This window comes from Streptopelia decaocto (genome assembly GCF_964273445.1).
Source record: "Streptopelia decaocto genome assembly, chromosome: 6".
Classification (NCBI taxonomy): domain Eukaryota; kingdom Metazoa; phylum Chordata; class Aves; order Columbiformes; family Columbidae; genus Streptopelia; species Streptopelia decaocto.
The window spans coordinates 43627179-43648868 of NC_138660.1; the positions used below are offsets into that span (position 1 = coordinate 43627179).

Here is a 21690-nt window from a genome sequence, read left to right on the forward strand (position 1 = left end):
GTCCTTTCTTTTAATCAAGGCATTAATCCTTCTAGCATAGAAGGATTGGTTGTTTGGTTTTTTTTTAACTACTGCTTAAAGACTGTGAATGGAACTAAAAGTCCAGATTGCTTAAAGAGATGATGAGCATCCTCCTACCATTTTAAGGTATGAAATTTGAAAAATGTTGGGAGAAAATTGGATATGTATTTGTCTGTCAATTATATTCTTCATTATTTGCACCAAATTCAAAATACAGATTTTCGCTAAGCCATGATCTTCTAAAGATTTAGATATGTGTTTACTGTCTTAAAATATATATCCTGTTGATCAAAAAGTAATACCAGGCAAACACATAAACACTTTTGTGTTGTCTGTTTTGGTGTGGCCTGTCAGGACAAAGGTGTTTTTTGCATTCTAGCATATAATATCACATTTATTGCAGCTTAAAGCTTTTCATGTTCATTAAATCATACTGGCCAGTACTTGATGACTTTCTATATTTTCTAATAAGTAGGGGAATTCTGTTTTAAAATGTCACAGTATGTACATAACAAGCTAGTAGACTGCAGTCTGTTTTAGAATCAAGTGGAAATGCTATGTACTGATGAACTGAAGCACTGAAACTATTTACCAAAGGTAATTTTTTTCATCCCCAGCTGTTTTAAAATCAAGGCTGGCCAATTTTTTTCCCCAAAGGAATATGGACTAGTTCAAACAGTTTTGGAAAAGGCTGGTGTTTTCAGAAGCCCTACTTAGATGGTCGTAGCAATACCTTTTGGCCTTGTAATGTGCAACTGTGAATTTGATAATAAAAATATTATAATAATTACAAAACTTAAATTAAAAGTGAGTCAATTCACCACGTTTCCATGAGACTTTGCTTGTGTTTATGGAAATCTTAATTTTAATTCTACCTGGGCTTGTTTGTTCTCAACAGGTCTCATGTACACTATATGAGGATTGAATGAAAGGAATCAAAGACTGTAGTAGGTTGTTACTGATATTGCAGGCATTACTATTGCAAATATCAGCAGAAAGGCTTATTATCAAGGAATTGACCTACTAAGTCTTTCTCTTGAGTGCACTTATGTCTCTTATGTTATAGCTTTGGCCTCAGGCAGCATATGATCCTATCAACAGCACACATATGCGCATAGAGTTTAAATATTTAAAGGGACATCATCAACTTGAGAATGCTTGAGTGGAAAATCTTGTACTGGCTGTTACTTAAAAGTATGGGAAGAGAAAGGGTATATATACACCTCAATTTTTGACCTTTTGTACACTGTAACGTGAATAGTTTATTTAATTTTGTTGATGGCAAACACTCCTTCTAGTGCATCATGTAGCAACAGCAAAGCTTAAGAGAAATGGACAAAACCCAGCATGGGTGGAGAGAGACAGGGTGAGGCTCCTGTGCCTGCGTAAGCCCATGGACATAACAAGGTGCAAACAGGTCTGTCTGTGGCCTCTGCCCGCATTCAGAACTGAAGAGGTCCAACCCAGAAGTTGACAAGTGTCCCTTTAAGTAGTGCACGTAGTAGTAGTGGTATAGCTGTTTAGTTGTTTCTTTATAATCCTTAATTTGTGTTTGTATACGTGTTAATATTTCAAAGGTTTTAAAATCAAGAAATAGTTTAATAGCCATTGATGAGTAGGCTACTGTTTTTATAATGAAGGTGTTCTTTTAAAAAAAATCTTAATTTCAAAGGAATTCAAAGTAAAACTTATCTAGCAACCTTTCTTACTGAATGCTTGCTTACTGAAATCTAGAAAAGATGCAGCTACAACATGTCATATACACCGAGCTTTCAAGGTGGAGAGTGCTGTGTTTCACAGGATGTATAATCACTTAAGAAGCTTCAGTGTATACGAACTTCATTCCTCTATTTTAGCGGCAGTTCTCCATCGGTTTTAACTGTGTATACAATTTTTGTGAGGACTCCAACACACCGTCTGTTCTCTGGTCCAGCTGTTTCTACTCTTCACTTACACTCTACCATATAATAAAACTGTTATTATCTGCTGCCCCAAGGTGGCTATGTTGTAATGCCTATTTCTGTTGATCTTAAAATGATATTTCTTGTTATGGCAGCACTTATTATGGAATCCAAACATCTTAGATGTTATAGCTGCTTTTTATAAAAAGCATGTGACTTGTTTCCTGTCTTGCTTCATTTAACACAGTGAACTAAATAAAATAACCCTAATCAACTCAAGAGAGAGAATGTGGGTTTTGCATGGACATAGTGAAAGTCTATTTGCACTGATGTTTTTATATGCCAGGTGCCAAGGTGTGGTCATCTGGTTACATGAAGCATGCTTTCTCTGAGTGTTTTACTTTGAAATAAACTACAATATTAACTTTTTTAGTTAATATGTAACCTTCAATAGAGGCACCTAGTTGTATGTCTGAAATAATTTTTTTAAATTATGTTTGGAAATACTAATAATGCAAAGCTAAATAGTATAACATTATGAAAATAGACTGTGTTTTGTATAAAATTATGTTCCTTATCCATTTTTGGTAAATTAGTTTATTAAGAAGACAAGGAAAACATTCAAATTCATCAGCTGAGATTTCCAAGGTTTGGAGTTTGTATTAAGCATGTAGTTCCTTAGTTCTGCACCTAACAAAGTGGCCTGATTTGTCAAGGCAGATGGTTATGTAAAATCAGGAACAATAATGGGGACTCAAAATCATTGAAAAAATGGGCATTTCTTTTGGTGTCTAGTTTTAACTGTGCTACTTCAAAAACACTGAACTAGTTTCTGAAGATAGTTTTAAGACAAAGATGCAATAAACATTACAACTCATTACCTATTTCTACTGTTCTGTTTGGGCAGTCCAAGAAGAATACACATAAAGCACCTTAGGAAAAAAAAAAAAAAAAATATATATATATATATATATACACACATATATAAAACAATCAAGACTGATAAGTATTTAGTTTTCTGTGGTTTACTTGGGTTAACTGAACTTTATAGGTATGGTGTTTCTTCATTTTAACCCTTCTCACTTGATCTAATAGTGAAGTCATATCATCATTAATGCCTGTTTCAATTGCTGTTAGTGTAACAATGAAAATACTTGGATTTTTGTACTAGATCAAACAGAAGGAAAAATGGATTATTTAGTCATGTTACTGCATGGTACATCTTTCTAACCACAAGCAATAAAGACTAGGGAATAGTACATGGAAACTGAGTATCATCTTTCTCAATTGGATGCGTTTACATTTGTATAGTGCTCTAAATCTTTCAGCACCATGGAAGCAAAGAATTACATTAGGAGTGACAGAGCTTTATATAATCCTAAAGCTTCTTTTTCTGAGTTACTGAAAACACATACCATTCATTAACATCCTGTTGTTTGAATATATAAGAGCTTATATCTGAGAAAACTCTTGCTGTAAAGCTACTAAAATTTTCTAGGTGGGATAATATGGTGCCTACTATTGAAAGTGTCACTTTTCTGCCTTGTCACCCATTGTGTTATACAGAAGTACAGAAAAAAGTGTGCCTGATTTGTTCTCCTTTGTAGAGCCAGGCTGAGGCCCACTACAAAGGAAGTAAACATGCCAAGAAGGTCAAAGCACTAGAGGCAACGAAAAACAAACCCAAAGTTGGTTCTTCCAAGGACAGCGCAAAGGCTAACACAAGCTGCTCCACCACGGCCGTCACAGCCAACATCTCTGACAAATCAGGTCAATGAAAACTTTTTGTTCTATATGTTCTTTATTTTCTCCTTTTTGGTGTTTGTAATGAGAGAATCTGTTTGCATGATACTGATCCATGACTTGTGTTTTCTAAACTGTTTACTGTGCTTTCTTGTACAGAATTGACTGGTTTTGATATTATCAAACTGCTTTTTCAAATCTGTGAAACATCTGGTGTCCCTGAATGCTAAAGGCTATTATTATTTTGAACTTGTGAAATTTACTCTTATAAAGTATGGATGTTGTTCATACAGCAATAATAATGGATGGATGTGGGTGGAGAGGCAGCTCTGAAATGCCTGTATTTAACCAAAGCACAAGAAACCTGTGTGAGAAATTTTCCCTTTCTGAATAAGTTAATTTTGCTCAAAGAGGAAAACACACCCACAGAAATGCAGAGAAGCCTCATGGTGTGGATATTTCCTGATTTCCACAGCTCATTCATGCTTCATCATCACTTTTGTGGGTTTTTTTTTCCGTGTTAGTAACCTGAGGAAGGTCAGTAACACTAATTGCAGTGGAGTTGCTTGAGTCTCCTTCTGCTCTGTCGGTGTTGAGTTACTGAATGAAACAAGAGAATTTCCTGAACTCACTGACAGTCTGAAATACTGTACTTGTTATCTGAGAGAAAACATCTACTGTGGGTTACCAAACTGTTGGTTTAATAGGCTGTTTCTAATAAGTTTGCTTCTTCCTTGGTAGCCATTTTTTATCCTCTTCACTGGAGCTGAGCTTGACTTGTATGCCATAAGGTGGACAAAAAACAAAAGGAAAAAAAAAATCCATGTTGGTGGCTATTTGTCATCCTGCTCTCTTCACAGCAACACCAAAACTGTCTTTGGGTCCTAACCAATGACATTGGATCCCAAATTTGGGGTTGATTCACCTAGCAAATAAAATTTTAGGTTTGAGAGAGATAACACAAACCCAAGTCACATCTTCAGGTAAACAACTCGTTTTACTACAAAACAGTAGCAAACTCTCATCGATCTAAATAACATGTGGACTATTGAATGGAAATAGATTAAAAATATTTGATGAATATTTTACTCTCTGAAATATCAAAAATAACTTTGGTGAAAATAACTTACTGGTCTAGGTATATACTGTAAGAACTCAGACAACAGTTTAAGTAAGATATCAGTTAAAACTTCAGAGGATTTAACATGGTAAGAATGCATTCTGTGATAATATAGTTGTATAATGCCCGCCTCCATCTATGCCAAAGGCTGAGGGCCAAATAACAAAGGTTTCAGCATTTTTTAAAAATTCAGTCATCTCTTCCATAAGTCAGGATCTGTCTTGTATTTCCTTTGCCAGACTATGAGATCTGTCCTGACTTAATTTTCTTCTCTGTGCAATGTAACTAAAATCATTCACAATCCTACATGTAGTTTTTGGTAAAATAATAAAACCAGTTATAAGGGAAACCTGCACTTGATATTTTCATGTTGCCCTGTTTTGACAGTGTGTTGTTATATGCTATTAATTAGTCTGCAAATTAGACAGATTACCATCTGTATCTGTTGGATTATGCCACTGCAAGTATTTGTACATTAAAAATAAATCACAGTGGCAATTTAGTTAAACATTTTGTTCCTCTTAGGAGAAGAGTGGGATTCTCTGTGAAGAGGAGGCTCCTCAGAGCCTGTTAGTGCTCTACAGGAGATTGTGAGTGGGATATTTGGGAGGACAAACACCTGAACCCAGAGCTGAAAATTCTCTGTATATGCAGGGAATACCAGTCACAGAGGTGGGGAACAGCTTGGAGATTGCAGTTTTTACCATGCTATAGACTTGAAACCAAACCATAATTTGTTCAGCTACACTTTCCTTTACAGATACTATTGTTCATCTCTTCTTTAACATATGTTTATCTCTTTAACATAATGATTATTGCAGCTAGAGCAATCACTATGTTCTTTCTGGGAATCAGGGGAGGTGGGGGATGTTGCCTTGAAGCAAATTAACTGATACCATTTTTTCTGAATATTTTAACTCAGCTTTCTCTAAAGAATTATTACCATATTTTAATTGAAAAGATATATTTTGGTTTTCCTTAAAAGATTTCTAATACTAAGAGTTTCAGTTCATTTTGTGTATTTTATCCTGATTTCTTGAGGAAATGAGACGGTCACATCATCTGTCTTTACCTTGTTATTCTCTGGCCCTGTCTTCCCAACTTTGGCTGTATTGCCTAGTGTGAAAAAAAATTTATGAGTTGAAAATGTTTTAATGAAGCTCCTATACATTTGATGAAATTGTTACCTGGGTAGAAGTCTTAACTTACAGTCCACCCTGAGAGACACTGCTCTGTGAGCTCAGTTTTGCTTGGCTTGCTCACTGGCCAGGCATTGTTTGCCTTCAGGACAGGGGATCTGAGAGTGTGTATGTATAGTGTAGGTCCAAAAAAAATTGCATGAGAAGAACATAAGGTAGGAGCTAAATGAAATCAATGAAGAGGATTAAATTCCACTGCTTGTGGAGCTATTGTTTAACCCTTGTACTTTGGAGGTTCGCTAAGTTTCCAATAAGTGTTCATCAAGAAGTAAGTCATTCCTGGCATCCTTGAGTATGGAAGAGGAGAATGAGAAACTAACCAAAGATGACAATTTTAACTTCTTATGTTCCATTGTTATCCACTGTACTTCCATTGGTGTTAGTGCAGAATGGGTATGGAGAGTTACAGTAAACTAATGAACTGAATTTACTATTGCCTTGTATAGATCTGCTAATAAAAGGACACAACAGGCACGACTAGCAGCCTTTTGGATGTGCTGTCATTTTGAGCGAGATAATGATGAGTGATCTGGAGCTCTCCAGACTCAACAGTTGCTATATATTGAACTACAATGTCACATGAAGTTTGTTACGGAGCCATGTCTTCTGTGGGCCAGACATAGCATGAGATACAAAACACTTATTTGTCAGAAGTCACTATTGTAGTAGTAACAGAAAAATTATTTCACTGTTAGCTCAGCTTGTGTGATGAATCTCCCAAAGGCAAAACCCAAATTCATCCAGTTCTTGTTTTTCAAAACTTATGATACAGTGGTGTCTCTACAGCTGTTCCCTTCAACTTGAGAATTGTGACTGCTGGTAGAGCTACAAAAGTTAAATTGATCTTTAAGTTCTTTTGGGAAGTTTCCTGCAGACAAAAGTGACCCGAGCTGAATGGATATGGGTGACTCTGGAACATGGTCTGAGCATGGCAATGCCCAAGTTGTGAGAGAGTGATCTTCCCTGCTGACTTTAATAATATATTACGAACCAGAAATTTTGTACATTGATCATCAGCGAACATGTAAAGCCATTGTACCATAATGCTGAGTGAGCTGCAACCTCAAGTAAGTGGATATTGAAAATGCCACAGATGAAGCCTGTCAAGGTTGTTGTTCCCGGATGTCTTACTAGATCATGTCTGCTCATCCTGTTGGGTATTTGCAGTTTGGAGGTGTCCATAGGGGACCCTTTCATAACCTGTCTCCCACACAGTTTCTCTAGCTACCCTGGAAGAGTAGCTTTATACACTAGAAAAGCACTATTGTGACACTGCAAGCTTTTTTTTTTTTTTTTTTTTTGGTAGCTGCTTTGAGACATGGTTACAGAACAGCAGTGTTAACAGCACTGGGAGCCGTACATTCATGTGGGGAACTGATTCCCTTCCCTCCCTGTGAAAGCCCAGGATTTTCAGGATGGGTTCACACAGATATATACATATATGTATGACATTGCTTTAGAAAAGGGCAGGGGTAGCAACCAGTACATAACACAGTTTAGAATGTTCAGAGTGTGTTTTAAATACAGCTTTGAGAATGCAATATTAGATGATGTCTGTGATGCCAGGTTAGCATAGTCTAGATGCTTACACTGATGAGTCCTTTAGGAATGCATATGATAACTGGATTGAAATGTCACTGTTTACTTGTCAAACAAAGACTTCTTTGATCATACTTCCAAATTAAAATAAATAGTTGAAAATGAAGCAGACATGATGTGATATCACCTTCTTTGCATTTTACTTTGATACAAAAATCAGGAAGTAAATGCAACTGTTTTAAGCTACTCAATAGAGTCAAAAACAGGTTTTGGATTATAAAGGTCATTTGTTTTCCTGTCCGTTCAGTATATGCTGTCTTTCCCTTGTGCCAGTGAGAGCTGTTTGTGAAGTTATAGGTATGGGCATTTCAAGTTCAGTCCTCATTCAAATAAGATCAGAAGGCTCTGCTACTTGGGACATAGTAGGTACGGATAAACCCTTTGCATGCTCCAAGAAAACTCCTTTTTGTTCATCTGGTACAGGGATAGGCAAAGTCACACATCTAACTAGGCCAAACCCTAAACCCTGCTTCAAATCCCGACCCCTCTTACTACTGCTGTGTTCTGTAAATGTGTCTCAGGGCAGCTCAACAAGGAGTTCATAGGGTCATGGTGATGATATTCCAGCATATGAGCAGTTCTGTGGTGATCTGCTGTATATGGCAAGGACGGCAGGAAAGGGATGCGAGTGGAAAGTTGTTTGCCAGCTTCTTGATCCTAACAGGGCCCTGTAAGAGTTGTTCCAATCTTTACAGCTGTATAACTAAAACCAGCTGGAGGTTGTTCTGAGGAACATCGTCATGATAGGAGTGCACCGTTTGACACTGAATGGGCTAGCTCACATTTTGAAAACAGCCTAGACATGTTGACGAACCTAACAAATGCCACTTGATTTCATGTACATATATGGTAATTAGTTGGCCAATTAGACAGGACTGGCAACTCCAAGCTGTATTAGACTTAGAAAAGTTCACCTTGAGGTCTTGTTTCTGGGTTTTAGTTCATTAAGGACTTTCTGTGGGTGCTTTTACAACAAAACTGAGTGTTTATTCCTTTTATTCCTAAAGTAGAGTGCAACACATTGAATCACGTTTACTCAGGAACATTATGATGGGTCATATTTCTCCAGTGTCCCAATTACCAGTGCTGTTTATTCATCAAGTACCAATGAGGTGTAATGTCCCAAGGGAGGGCTCAGTTCGTATTTCACAAGTCTGCCATCAGGACACTCCCCTAGTCACATTGCTTTCATTGCTTATTATGAAATCTTTTTGCCGATGCTTAAATTCTAAACTTTTCCATATGCATCTCTGTACTTGGAGTAATACTAAAAATCATACCAGTTCTCTTAACAAAATTCCTTTTCACCTAACATTTCTTTCCATTCATTACCTTGTTTTCCATTTGTTTTAAAGGAATGGCTCGTTTACATAGCTCCAATAAAAGCTTTTTAGATAATCCTTCAGATATAGCTAGGAGAAAGACACTTTGCATCCACAATTCAACTGTGGTGTTCCGGTGAATTCTGGGTTATTTGTCATACAGTTACAATTATAAGAATGTCAAAGTTTATGATGTTTCTAGGGCATTTATTCTTCAATCTTTTACTTATTTGTAATGCATCTAAATCATCAAGACCTTAAAATATGTTGTGACAGTTGAATTTTAAAGGCGGGGCAGGGAGAGATAGAAGCTGTAGGAGAGGAACACAAGAATGTGTTTGATTCACTGTCCCCCAATGTCAATGAGCCATATTTAGAGGTTCTGCCTTATGCCCTCAAAGATGCTTGTCATTATGTCTAGCCTCCATCTAAAGCTACTGATGAGCCCCATCAGTTCTTCACATTTATGCTTACATAGAGAATTCTGCTGAAGTTATACACCATAAAATAATCATGCATCTGTGTTTATATGTATTCAGATAGTGCCTGCTAAGCACAGACACATTTCTGTTAGATAAAGGCATCAGTTTATGGGCAACTAAGTAGTAAATTCAATCAGATTCATCTGACAAGGAGAGTCATTTCAAGGGCGTTTTTTCATTAAACCTCCTGAGGTTGGCAAGTTTTGTTCTCTTTTCATTCCATGTTTCACAGCCATCTGAAGGTTGCTCTATATTGCTGCCTGTTGAAACTCCCCACAACAGCAGTAAAGACACAGTGTAGAATTTGCTGCTTGACCACAGTGCTTTTATAGTTGGTATATAAGATAGAATTAATAAATACTCATGAACTCATCACAGATACACTGTTGCAAGTACCATGCGTGTACTTACATGAACAATTTATTACCAGTGTTGATGTGTAAAATATACTGTAAGTAGCACATGTATCGCCTGTATTGGATTTAGTAATAAATAGCTTCTGGGCATTTTCTGGTGGTTTATTTCAGCAGCTGTTTCAGGAAGTTACTGTTTACACTCTTAGGATGGAAAGTTGGCCAAAAGAATAATTAGTAAACCAAAGTCTATTAACAGGAAATCATTGTAATAGGTTGGATCTTTAAACATTTTATTCCCTGTCACTCTAACTGTTCACCGTTTTCCAAAGTGGACACTCAAGCCTCATCTTTCCATGTGTGTCTTACAACCTGAATGGAAGAGCTGTTATTCTGCACATTTTGATGTTGATAAACTCCTGGGCACTCCTGGAAGTCTTCACGTGCTTCTTCAATCTGTCTATAATAATGCTAACTAGCACGTATTAAATCCTGCACCTCTTCTGAAAAGTGATTATAGGTGTCATTAACTGAAAAATAAGCTCTGCAGCTGACACAATTACATTGATGAGCTGTTGCAATTTCTGTTCAATTGAAAAAGGTCAATCTTTTATTTCTCCAGTTATTATATCAATCAGAAACACATGCAAGCAGGATTTTGTTTTGAAGAAATGGTGAGCTTTTTCTCCTGCAGTGATTTAAGCAGAAGCTCTGTATCAAAAATATATTGTTAAGATGAAATAAGACTCTTTTGGGGTGCTCTGCTCTGTGCCTGAACATTCCTGTGTCCTGTATTATTAAAGCTGTGTACCACTATTACTTATTCCAATTCTAAAAACAGGGATTTCATTGCATATTTTTTCATTAGCATCCTTAAAATTATTCAAAGTTTTTCTTACTTTGGGGAGAGTTGAAGAGAAGCCAGGCAAGATTAACTCTACTAATGTTGCCGGACAGTGGGACCAGTGCCAGAGATGCTCTCAGCTACTGGGGTTTTTTTAAGCTAGATGTATGTGGTCATTTAAAGAATCTATTCATATACATTGAATCTTTCAGCAATCTTTCTCTTAGTATTGAGAAATTGGGCACCTATTTTTCTTGTTTGTTCTGCTAATGATGTGAATATTGAATGTCTGAAGTTTTTTTTTCATAGGATGATGATGATGATAATGGAATGATCACAGAATTGTAAAATCATAGAATAGTTTGGGTTGGAAGGGATCTTCAAAGGCCATCTAGTCCAAGCCCTCTGCAATGAGCAGGGACATCTTCAACTTGATGAGCTTCCTCAGAGCCTCATCCAGCCTTATCTTATTATCTCATGATAATAACATGAATATGAAGTAAAAATTGCTAGCAAATGTATCTATGTGTATTTCCCTAGAAGTCATAATTCTAGAGAGGCTGCATTTCCAGAACTATTATGTATCACATCATTCTTTACTCATCATTGTTTTTACAACAAATTATTCAAGAGTTCTTGAGTCTTTAGGTAAGGAAAATGGAGGAAGAGAGAAAATGGGACAAAAAAGAAATATCTCGCAAAAAAGGGTTGAGACTGAGATACCAATGTCAATCATCTGCTTTGCAATCTTCTGTTAGGAAGAAAGGTGATCCAGAAATACCCTAAAAAATGATGTTGTGTAATAAGATTTTGTAAAAATGAGAGAAATAAAATATCCCCCTCTGTCACCTTCAGATGGTTATTATTTTGATGATGAATGACAGAAAAAAATAATTTGTGAACCAAGCCCTAGGTTTGGTTTTAGATGACTATGAAATTCAAATCAGTGGAAGTTCTCCTTATTTATGTAGGACTGAAATTAGCCCTTTAAATCCATAAGACTGGAAAACTCCCAAAAAAGACAGCTGGTTTTCTTGTTTTTTTAAAAAGCCTGGGAGGAGTAGCTTTATCTTGCATAATACACAAATCTTATTAAAGAAATACATATATTGCTAAAGAAGTAAGGCCATTCTTTTGATGCCAGACATGTAGTTTTCTCACATAATCAGAGAATAAATAACAGAATGCTGTCGATTAATCATGCAATTGGTAGTTGAATGGAGTTTTGTCTGTGTCCAGTTGTGCCAAAGTTAAAGGTTGTCTCCAGTCTGTAAAGTCGCTTTTTTTTTCTCAGCTTCTGAGTCAATTTAGTCTCCAAATGTGAAAGAATGGGTCAGGCACAATGCTGTTGCTTCAGGATGTGTTGGTTTTGCCACTGAGATAAATATTCTAATTTTGAATTTTTTTTTTCTGGAAAATGTGGAAAACTGGTGGCTTTTTTTTTCTGTATATCTCAGCAACTATTTAAGTAAAAGAAAAGGCCTCTGAGAGTACAAGCTGGTCTAGCAGCAACTTCCATGCAATAAATAATGTGGCTTGATTTGGGATTTTTATGGTAAATGTTATTTTTACTCATACTTATCTTCATTTTTGTAACACAAATGCAAGCAGAATTTAGAACAGAAGGAAAAATGCATGTTTCTAGGGGCTGGCAGGCAATTGTGAGACCAAGAATTTGGTGAGTTGATTTTAATATGGAATTGTTCAGACATCCTGAATCAAAAATAGAAGCAAAAAATACTAATGGTTGGCACATCAGACATTTACATAGATCTTTTGAAAAATCTTTATCATCCTTCTGCCCTTATTCTACAGCTGCCATGTTACTGACTTGGTGTGAGAAATATGCTACATTTCCTATAGTATAAAATCTATACATACAAACAATAGGTTACATATTATTTCCTTCTTACTTGCTTTCAAGGATAGTGAAGATATTTTGGTGTCTGTTAGACAGTTTATATTTGAAATGCAATTTATTGGTCAAATCTTGAGGGCATGACTAAATACACACAATCCTAAGGCAAACCTGCCACAGAAATCAGTGAGAATGCACAATTATAGATGTCATTTAACTGAAATGAAGACGAGTACTTCACAGTTGACTTCAATGGCAGTTCTGCCTGTGCAAGTACTGAGTCAGTAGTTCAGACACAGGCCCATGAGAATGTACTGGCATGCAGATTGTCAGTTCTTCTTGATTCATTTATTTAGAAACCCATACATTTTGTATTGAGTTCTAAAGCACTTTAGCAGCTGTGGGTAGAATTTTAAGATTTTTTTTTTTTCACAAACAGCAACTGAAATGTGTGTTTCTAGTAATATATTTCAGATTCATAGATGGAGGAGGCAATGTTATTTTTATAGTTGAGGAGATGAACGAAAACATTTTTAAGCAAAAGTGAAGGATGTCTAGGCAGAATACAGTATGTTTGTTGTAATCTTTGAATGTTATTTTTCTAAGCATTCCTACATTGTTGAAATGTTAAAGAGACAGTGCAGTACTAAAGAAAGTTTGTATTCCAGGCTCTAGAATAAATGTGCTGGAGTCTGCAATGGGAGTATAAAATATTTGCAAAATTAATAATGTCTGTGTCAGAAAAAGATAAGCTTAACCAACAAAAGTCACATTTTTTAGTAACAGAATTTATACTGTATTTCAAACTTTGCCCAAAGTGTATTATAATTTTCCAACTCTTAAATTTTTCCTTTCCAGCCAATATGGACTGGCATAGCTCAGAAAAGATGAAAGGTTAAGGTAGATTTAAAGTCGATTTGCCTAGACATACAGCAGCAGGACCCAGGAAGACTAAGCTGTTGGATAATCTCACTTTATGGATACTCATAAAGCATCCATCCTTGCTAGTTGTGTGTTGCTATGCGTCCCTTATTTTCAACTGCTGGCAGCATGGTGCTGCTGATCTTGCTGCATTTTATGGGCAAACACCTAGTGAAAGTTCTCCCAGCCTTCTATAATAAAGGTATGATATGTCACTGAGAAATTAGATATTGGAAATGTACACTAGGAAATTGCTTTCTTTTTGTGTTTGTAGATGGGCTGGCTTTCTAACCAGAACTAGTGCACTGCATTTACCACAGTTACCTGTTCACTCTGTTCAGTCTAAAAATTGTTAACAGAGGCAAAAATTTTATTAATCTGGTTTCAAATGAGGAAAAGAGAAGTCTTATATAACCTGCATTCTGTAAAAAAAAAAAAAAAAAACAAAATCAAAAACAGAATTGAAGACAAGCAGGTGAAATGGAGACACAGCACATTGTTTCAAGTGAATATTAGAAGTTTGTTTGCTCCAGACGTAGTACAGACACTCCTCAGTTTTGACTAACAGTGCAGAATCAACCATTCTTGTTCCTCTTGCTTTTGCACAGAGAAATTGCATTGTGTTGAAATATTAAATATGAGATATTTTTAAATATGAATGCCCTTTTTCAATAGGTAACAACTTTTGTGCAGTTACTTTGATATATGCTTTTTATGTATCCACCAGCATATCTTACCCTGCCCCTGTGCAGTGATTGCACCTCTTTTCTTCTTGATCTTGATCAGTAAAACAGATCTAAAACACCAGGTAACCAATCAAAAACAATTTGCCAGGAATCCCCAACTATGCAAGAAATTGGCTAAAAATCATAGGTGATATAGTGGAATAAACTCAGACACCCCAGTAACTGGAGCATCTATTGCTCTCTGTTCCATAAGGTGTACAAATGGGCACAGAACTAGATTTTGCAAGGCAAGATTTTACAGCTGCAGAACTGGGTGTAATTCTGCATATTTTTTTTAATTCTCATCTGTCTGCTTTCATAAAAATTAAACCGATCCAAAATTTCAAAACCAAACCTTTGTAACATTACATCTTTAATCTGATCAGTTGCCAAGTATTTTTGTACTCTAAAAAAAAATGAGAGGTTCCTTTGTAAAAAAATTCCCTGGAGTCTTTGGTATGCCAAATCAGAAATAAAAGATCTAAGATATTAAGTATCAAGATCACTGTTGTGCTATAGCCAAACAAGCAATACTTCTGAAATAAAAAAGCTGCTTCAGCTCAGCCCATTGGAAAGTAGTGATGCAGTTAATCAAATAATCAGTCTGGCTACCAAGTTCACTCAGTATTGCAGAGCCAGCCAGACATTTCCTGAGGTAGCTTCAGTATCTTGAGAAAATATGTTGTAGTTTATTCCAGTACACATTTGTGTTTGAGATGAAAACCTTTATATTTATAACTTCCATTTGTTTCTCATCTTTGTATAGAAACAAAATTGGTTTTCTTTAAAACACATCAAATAGATTTATTTCATGTAGCAGCTTTCATTGTATAAAACCTAGCCATTTTTCAAATAGGACTGAAGTACAAGGAAAAACATTTTTAAAAAACTAAAGGCAATCAAAGGGTTAATAGATACACTGTGCTGTCTGATTTGCATGTAGGTTTGCAGTGGAATTTTTCTAGAACAGAGCCCTACGGGTTTTTCAGCCTCATTTCTCAGTAGACTGCACAACTGGTGAGAAAGTAGGTATTTTGTCTGACAGCCATTAGAGTCTCATTATTCAGCAAATGTGGAGATAAAACAAAACAGATTTTGAAATCCCTTATCAAACTTAGCTAACTCTGTCTTAATGAATGTCAGGAAATAATCTAATGCTCTTTGTTGGGGTTTTTTTTTGAGTGATACTGAGATGCAGGACAGAGTGCTTACAAATGCTGTAAAGGTCGTGACCACTAGTGACTTAATTGCTTTCCTGCCATTTCCTTTATGGCATATATTACTCATAGTGTTCATCTTTTTCTTCATAAAAAGGATAATTAACTGTGCAAGTGCATGCTTTATTCCTTTATAGCAGTGTCAGCCAGCAGAAGATAAAGCTTTCTGTGAAGAACAATGGTTTGAAACTTGCTTTTCTTGTTGGAGCTATTGTCTGCCCTTCTATTCAGTAGTTTTTCTGCTAATATAGTGAAGGAGACCTTTCTCATCCTTCTTTTAATGCAGTCATTGATGCTCTTCTCCCTTCATATCTTATTTCAGGGCAAAGAGAGGTACAGCAACTATTGTTTCCAATATGATCACTTGTGGGTCCTCTCTCTCTGCCTCAGACCTGTGTCCCAGGGTAGATCCCAGAGTTTGTTTAGGCAATCCTTCAAGTACAATGTGGCTGAATAAGTTTTCCCCACCTTGATTTTATTTGTCATAGGTCTTAACATCTCCCTTAATTATTTTTGCCAGGCTTATAACTTCTCTACTCTTATCGGATTTTTTTGTTTTAAATGCTTTCAATTCTGTTACAATTAGTCCGTGGTACAGATAAAGCTACTGATTTTTCTCTCTCCAATTTCTTCATGTCCTTCACTTTCAAAGCTCTCCATAGCTCTGTACGTCTTCTGTAATGTAAAAGATGCTGACTTGCGCCTACTACCCATCAGCCATTGATACTGACTTTCCAGATCCTGGCTTTTCCTGGTCCCATTTGTGAAGAGCTCCCTGCCAACAGCTGCCAAACTTACTTCTGTTACTCTCACCTCTGACAATTTCTCTTTTTCTGTGATGGACTGAAAACCAGAAAAAAAGCTTGTGAGAAGTTTGTCTGCCACACCAGTGCCTGTGCTGGTGACCTGTTGTTCTGTCTCTTTTGTGTTTTCATACCTGTCCGTTTACAGCTGTGATCTCTGCTCTTAAACTGAAAGTCACTTGGTCTGAGGGCCACCTTATTGTTCTGTCTGCAGAAGGCTTAGAAGAGCAAGGTCAAGTGATAGACTTTAGTAATATCAACTAACTTACTTTGTCAATGGGCATATTTTATGAAGAAGTCTAGGAAGAAAAAGTGTAGTGAGAAATACATGTCACTTCTTAGTTTTATGTCAGATGTGCCAAGCATCTAAAATGTCAAATTGTAACTGAGAATTTTATTTTTCAATAAATAGGGGTTTTACTTTGTCTTTATTGATGCCAGTTTAGCTACAATGATGAGCTTTTCAGCAAATTTTTTTTTGACTGTGTATGGCTGTAACTGATTTTACATTTGCTACACAGTTGATCAGGGAAAGAGCATTTGTACAATAGTCTAGCCTGATTGATTTCTTCCCATTCTGTAATCACTGTATGCTTCAAAGGTTGTTTAATGCAGCCCAATACTCATAGTCATATTTGGAGCTGCTGAAATTATAGGGAGAACCTGAAAATGGGATTCACTCAGTATAGATCTGCTGGTTTAGGAGATATGCTTGCTTTACCTCAGTCTCAATTACTCTCAAAAATCAACACTTCAGACTAATGTCAGGTCCCTGTAACACAATTTTGTGAACTCATAGCTATACCATAAGACAGTCTTTGCACCACATTTCTAGTAATCCATAAATAAAACATTAACCCTTCCTTTCAGAAGTCACTTTTGGTTTAGTTATTGTATGGAGTGGCATTGTCAGAAATTATTGAAGGTGTTCAGGAGTACCAAGCTGTCCATGTTTTTAAAAGTCCTTCTTTCAGCAGTGACGTGATATTGTAATATACCACTGTAAACAAGACTGTGCCAAAGGATTTGCACCTAACCATGCATCAGTTCTGCTCATTGGTTTCATAGTGTTGATAAACATGCAGTGATGCAGTTATATTAATACTTTACATTATTTTGTTGCTGTGTTTCACCTAATGTAGCTGGTTTAGGCTTGAAATTGCATGTCTCTTTCTTCAGGCTTTTCATGAAGAAAAGGAGGACAAGTATTTGCTATTTTCTTACCTGTACGATGGATAACCATAATTATCTAGACTGCTGAAAACAGTTTTCTGTTTATACTTCTTTTCTAAGCTGGCAATATGTTCTGTTGTGTGAGCAGGTGGATAAATTATATAAACAAATTTCCCTTTCTAGGCTGGGAGATTAGCAAATAATTCAAAATAACTTTGATGTAGGGTTGTCTAGAGCAGCTGTTGCCACTTAGCAATGTCTGTGCAGGCAGGCAGGTGTGAAGCCATACTTCTTATCACATGCACACAAAATAGATATTATCAGTACTCGAAATATTATTTCTTCTGTTCCTGTCACAGTAAGAGCAGGTTTATTTATTTATTACATACAGGCAGAAAATGTAGGTGACAGTTTTGTAAGGGTTATTAGGGTCATAGCAGAACTCTGTATCTAAAAGCTTTTAATGTGTGTTAGAAAGGGCTCCTGCAACTGTATCACATGTATCATCTTTACCTTGGAAAATCTTTTAATTTCAATTGCTATTTGAACAAGCTGTTGCAAAACAGAAGTTGATCGGAAAGTTATGTTTTGTGTATCTTCAATGATAAAAACTGTGTATGTTGTGGGATATAAGTAGCACTGAGGATTATTATTACAGAAAAACTTTATCATTTGAATGTCTAGATTTATACATGAGTTTTAGAATTCTCCTTGGTTTTATTTTTATTATTAATCTCAATTCTGAACTCAGGATCTGAATGTTAAGTTACTGTTCTATTGAAAATAGCAGGTTTATTTTCATCATGAAGTCCAAATTAGAACTTCTGTCTAACATACACCGAAATCACCACTCTCACCCCAAACCAAGAAAAAATATTTCCTAGCTGCGGAAAGCAATACCTATAGGCACGTCTTAGTATGCTAAGAGATAATTTTAAAATATAAATTTATAATGTACAAATATATATATGTTATAAAATTGTAAACACTTCACATAAATCACAAAGTAAACCAAGTGAACTCTCATAAAGGTACCTTATAAACAAAATTGCTTAATGGAATGGTTAGGGGGATAAAAAAACTATATGCCTTTTGCTTTCTGCATGGACTGCATTGACGACTGGACTATGAACTGGGACACAACGTTCACATTCAGTTGTTCACCAGGAAAGAAAATAACTAGAGAGATTCAGTTTGAATCTTGCAGGGAAGAAGATTTATGCTAACATTTTTACCCCTTTTTAAGATAGGGCAAGTCCCATTCACTGAGCTTGACTAGGATTTCAGCATTAACATGCTGCTCCTATAAATTATCCTATAGCAACTGTAATGAGAATCCCATGACCTGCAAAGGTAGGTAAAACACTTCAGCTGCTCTTGCATTGACAGCTCGAACCTCTTACATTTGAACCTGTCAGGTGTCATCCTGCTCTATGTCCTCACTTTGGTACGTACAGTTGAAATGAGCCAGTACTAACTAGATAAATGAGTCTTGAATTTTAACATGGTGCTGACACAAACATAAGGCAAACAACCAGAAATATATGAAAACAACTTCAAAGCAAAGTTGAAACAATGTAAGTAGGCGACAAGAGCATTGGTATTACTGAGCCCAAAGCAATACTTAATTAGCTTGCTTTATTTTCTTCCTCGGGCTCTATTTCAAAATAAATTCAAGCTTCAGTAAGAACTTGAAATGAACCATTGATTTACTACTCTGGAGTCTTGAGGAAAAGAGAAACTTAATTTAAAGACAGGAATTTAACACAGATGAAATACAGTCTTTTTATGTGCAAAAAGAACGTAGTAGGACAAAGTGCAACAATATGAGTTAGATTTTGAATGAACCTCATGCATGTGAGTTACGATGTGAGCATTTCAACCTGACCCTGACTTAGGCTGAATGCCAGCTGCAGTTTTCTGGGCAGAGGTTGGTGCCGCCGTGGCCTCCTGCTTCCAGCCATGCTCTGCTGAGCTCTGCAGCAGGAGCTGGTGCGTCCCTGGTCCTGGGCAGCAGGGACTCGCTCATGCACTTGTTTGGCCTCTACTCAGCTCTCTTGGGCTCCCTGGGCTTGGCCCAGGTAGAAATCAGAGCAAATTCAAGACTGTTCTCAATAATATTTGCCTTCAGAAATAGCAAGAGGACTATAATCCTACAGCTGCATCTAAACATCCATGTGTATTTTATATAGCGATTACAGTTTGGAAGTATGTATATGCATGCAGGCATTAACAGTTACATTTCTGATTTCTACATGGAGATATTATTTGTTAGATCTGTGCTATAAGTACAAATAAAAGAGTAATCTTCGAGCTTTGTATATACATGCAATTTGCATTTCCTGTTTTGCACAGTTGAATACTTGGCATTTCTGTCTCAAACACAAAACCGTAAGTAATGGTGTTTTGAATTCTGTGGATTTAAAACAATAAGCTGTTATCAAAAACCCATTTGGATAAGTGCAATTTTCTGATTTTAGAAGCCAGGAAAACCCAATTCTGGCCTCACTGCAGTGACAAATATACACTTAGCTGCATGTACTTTCTGTGGGAGTTAAACTGTATAATAACCTTACAATTACGATTTTTGAAGATGTTCTGCATTAAGCATTTAGGATGGTGGAAGAAAACATTAATTCATAGAGGGGCGTATGTATCTCCTTATACATCCCCATGGACGAAGAGCTTATTTGTGTCAGAAAGCTTTCCAAATGATGGAATTATTATGTGAACTGAGGTTCTTTCCAAAAGCTGTGATACTGGCAAAATCAAGCCCAGCTGGATGCTGGTAACTTCTCTCTAGTTTTCTAGAAGTTTTCTTGTTAGCTTGTTACGCATGGTGTACTCTGGAATTGCTTTGTATTATGAATAGTGAAAACACTGTAAATCTAGGGAATATTTTAAAATTGACGTACTACATCAGCTGGTGGCCGACTAGGTGAGGAGAAGTGGGAAATGCAATCTGTCATTTTTCAATCATCTGTTAAATTCAGCAATGGAAAACCATCACTCTGTGATGGTAATTGGTGGCCTGTGTAAAATGGATCTCACTTCGCAGACATTTGATGGCAAACCAAAGAAATAAGAATCTGTTCCCATTTGTTGCAGAGGGTTTGAACAGTGAGGGCGGGGGCTGGAGGCAGGAGTGTGAGCAGAGTCTGTGCTGCTCAGGGCAGGGGTCCCCCCCCAGCGCACAACTGCTGATGTTCCTGCTGTCCCAGGAGGGGATGATTTATATCTCCAGGAAGTGTTTCAAAAGCATGAAATCTTTATGCTTACATTAAAAAAAAAAAAAAATACATGGGAAACAACATTAAAAAACCTCAAACTAGAAGTGTAGTCTCTGTATATTAACATACAGCTTGCCGTTCTGCAGGCATATTATTCTTTTAAAGCGTGAAACTCAAAATACTAAGGAACTTTCTTTTATTGCACTCAGGTTCAAAATATCCTGTTGTTATACCTTTTGCAGAATGGCATAATATTGCATAGAACAAGAAAAACAAGTCTGCTTTCTTGTAATATGAATTCATAAATGGCAGCAATTCAGAGTGTTTCCTTTGTAGATGTTAACACCTCTGAGAATTTTCCATATTGAAAACTCTTTAATTGAAAATGTTAGCTAATGCTATTTATTAAAATTGTTTATTTTATGAAGACTCACAAGCCATACAATATGTGGTAGATTTTTGCAGATGTGACTTATTACTATAGTGACATTAAAATAGAATAGTCTATGAACTATGATTTAACATCACTTTCTTTTGTCATATTTTATCAATCAAAATACCTTCAGAATCTGGTTTTATCATTAATTTGGTCCTAGTAGTAGTCTTCAAGCTTGTTCATTTTCAATGTTTAACACAGTTCATATTGTGTAATTTTAAAGGATTTTTATTGCTACTTTAAAAAATAATAATTCTTTTATTAGAATTTTCTTTCTCCTGGTCTTTAGAATCTAAAATTGATGTACTGCAATGTGCTTCTGGGAAATATGCCAACAACTGTGGGCTTTAGTTTCAAGATGCCTGTTCATAGTTCATACGCACTCTCAAGTATTTGTTGCAGGGGGTCCAATTCTGTTTTCAGAATTCTTGGTAGCACAGTGTTGGCCTGATACACAGAGTGATGTTAAGACAAAGTCTGGTAGCTGTAAACATAAAGTACAAGGGCCCATATTTAAAAATAACCAAGTGCCCAAAATAAAATCTATTTTTTCAAATCAGTTCAACACTAAAACTATGCTGTAGGTTTCAACTTGGATATAAGTAGTTTTTAAGAGGCTGCTGTTATGTAGGTGCTGTGGTTGCTTAGATGACAACATTTGATTCATGTGGTTCGGAGTGACAACGTGTCACAGTCTTCTGCAACCATTCTTTATTTCCATTTGATCAAGGTTGCCCATTCCA

At 36.3% G+C, this 21690-nt stretch overlaps 1 protein-coding gene across 4 annotated transcripts in view; it reads left to right on the forward strand.

The window, feature by feature from the left end:
* ZNF385B (zinc finger protein 385B) overlaps nt 1-21690 on the forward strand; it is a 155625-nt gene that overhangs the window by 127245 nt on the left and 6690 nt on the right. For all 4 annotated transcript variants that reach the window (XM_082055598.1, XM_082055599.1, XM_082055601.1 and 1 more), the window contains one exon: nt 3530-3692. In XM_082055598.1, coding sequence (XP_081911724.1) covers nt 3530-3692 — 163 coding nt within the window. The remainder of the gene's footprint in view (nt 1-3529; nt 3693-21690) is intronic.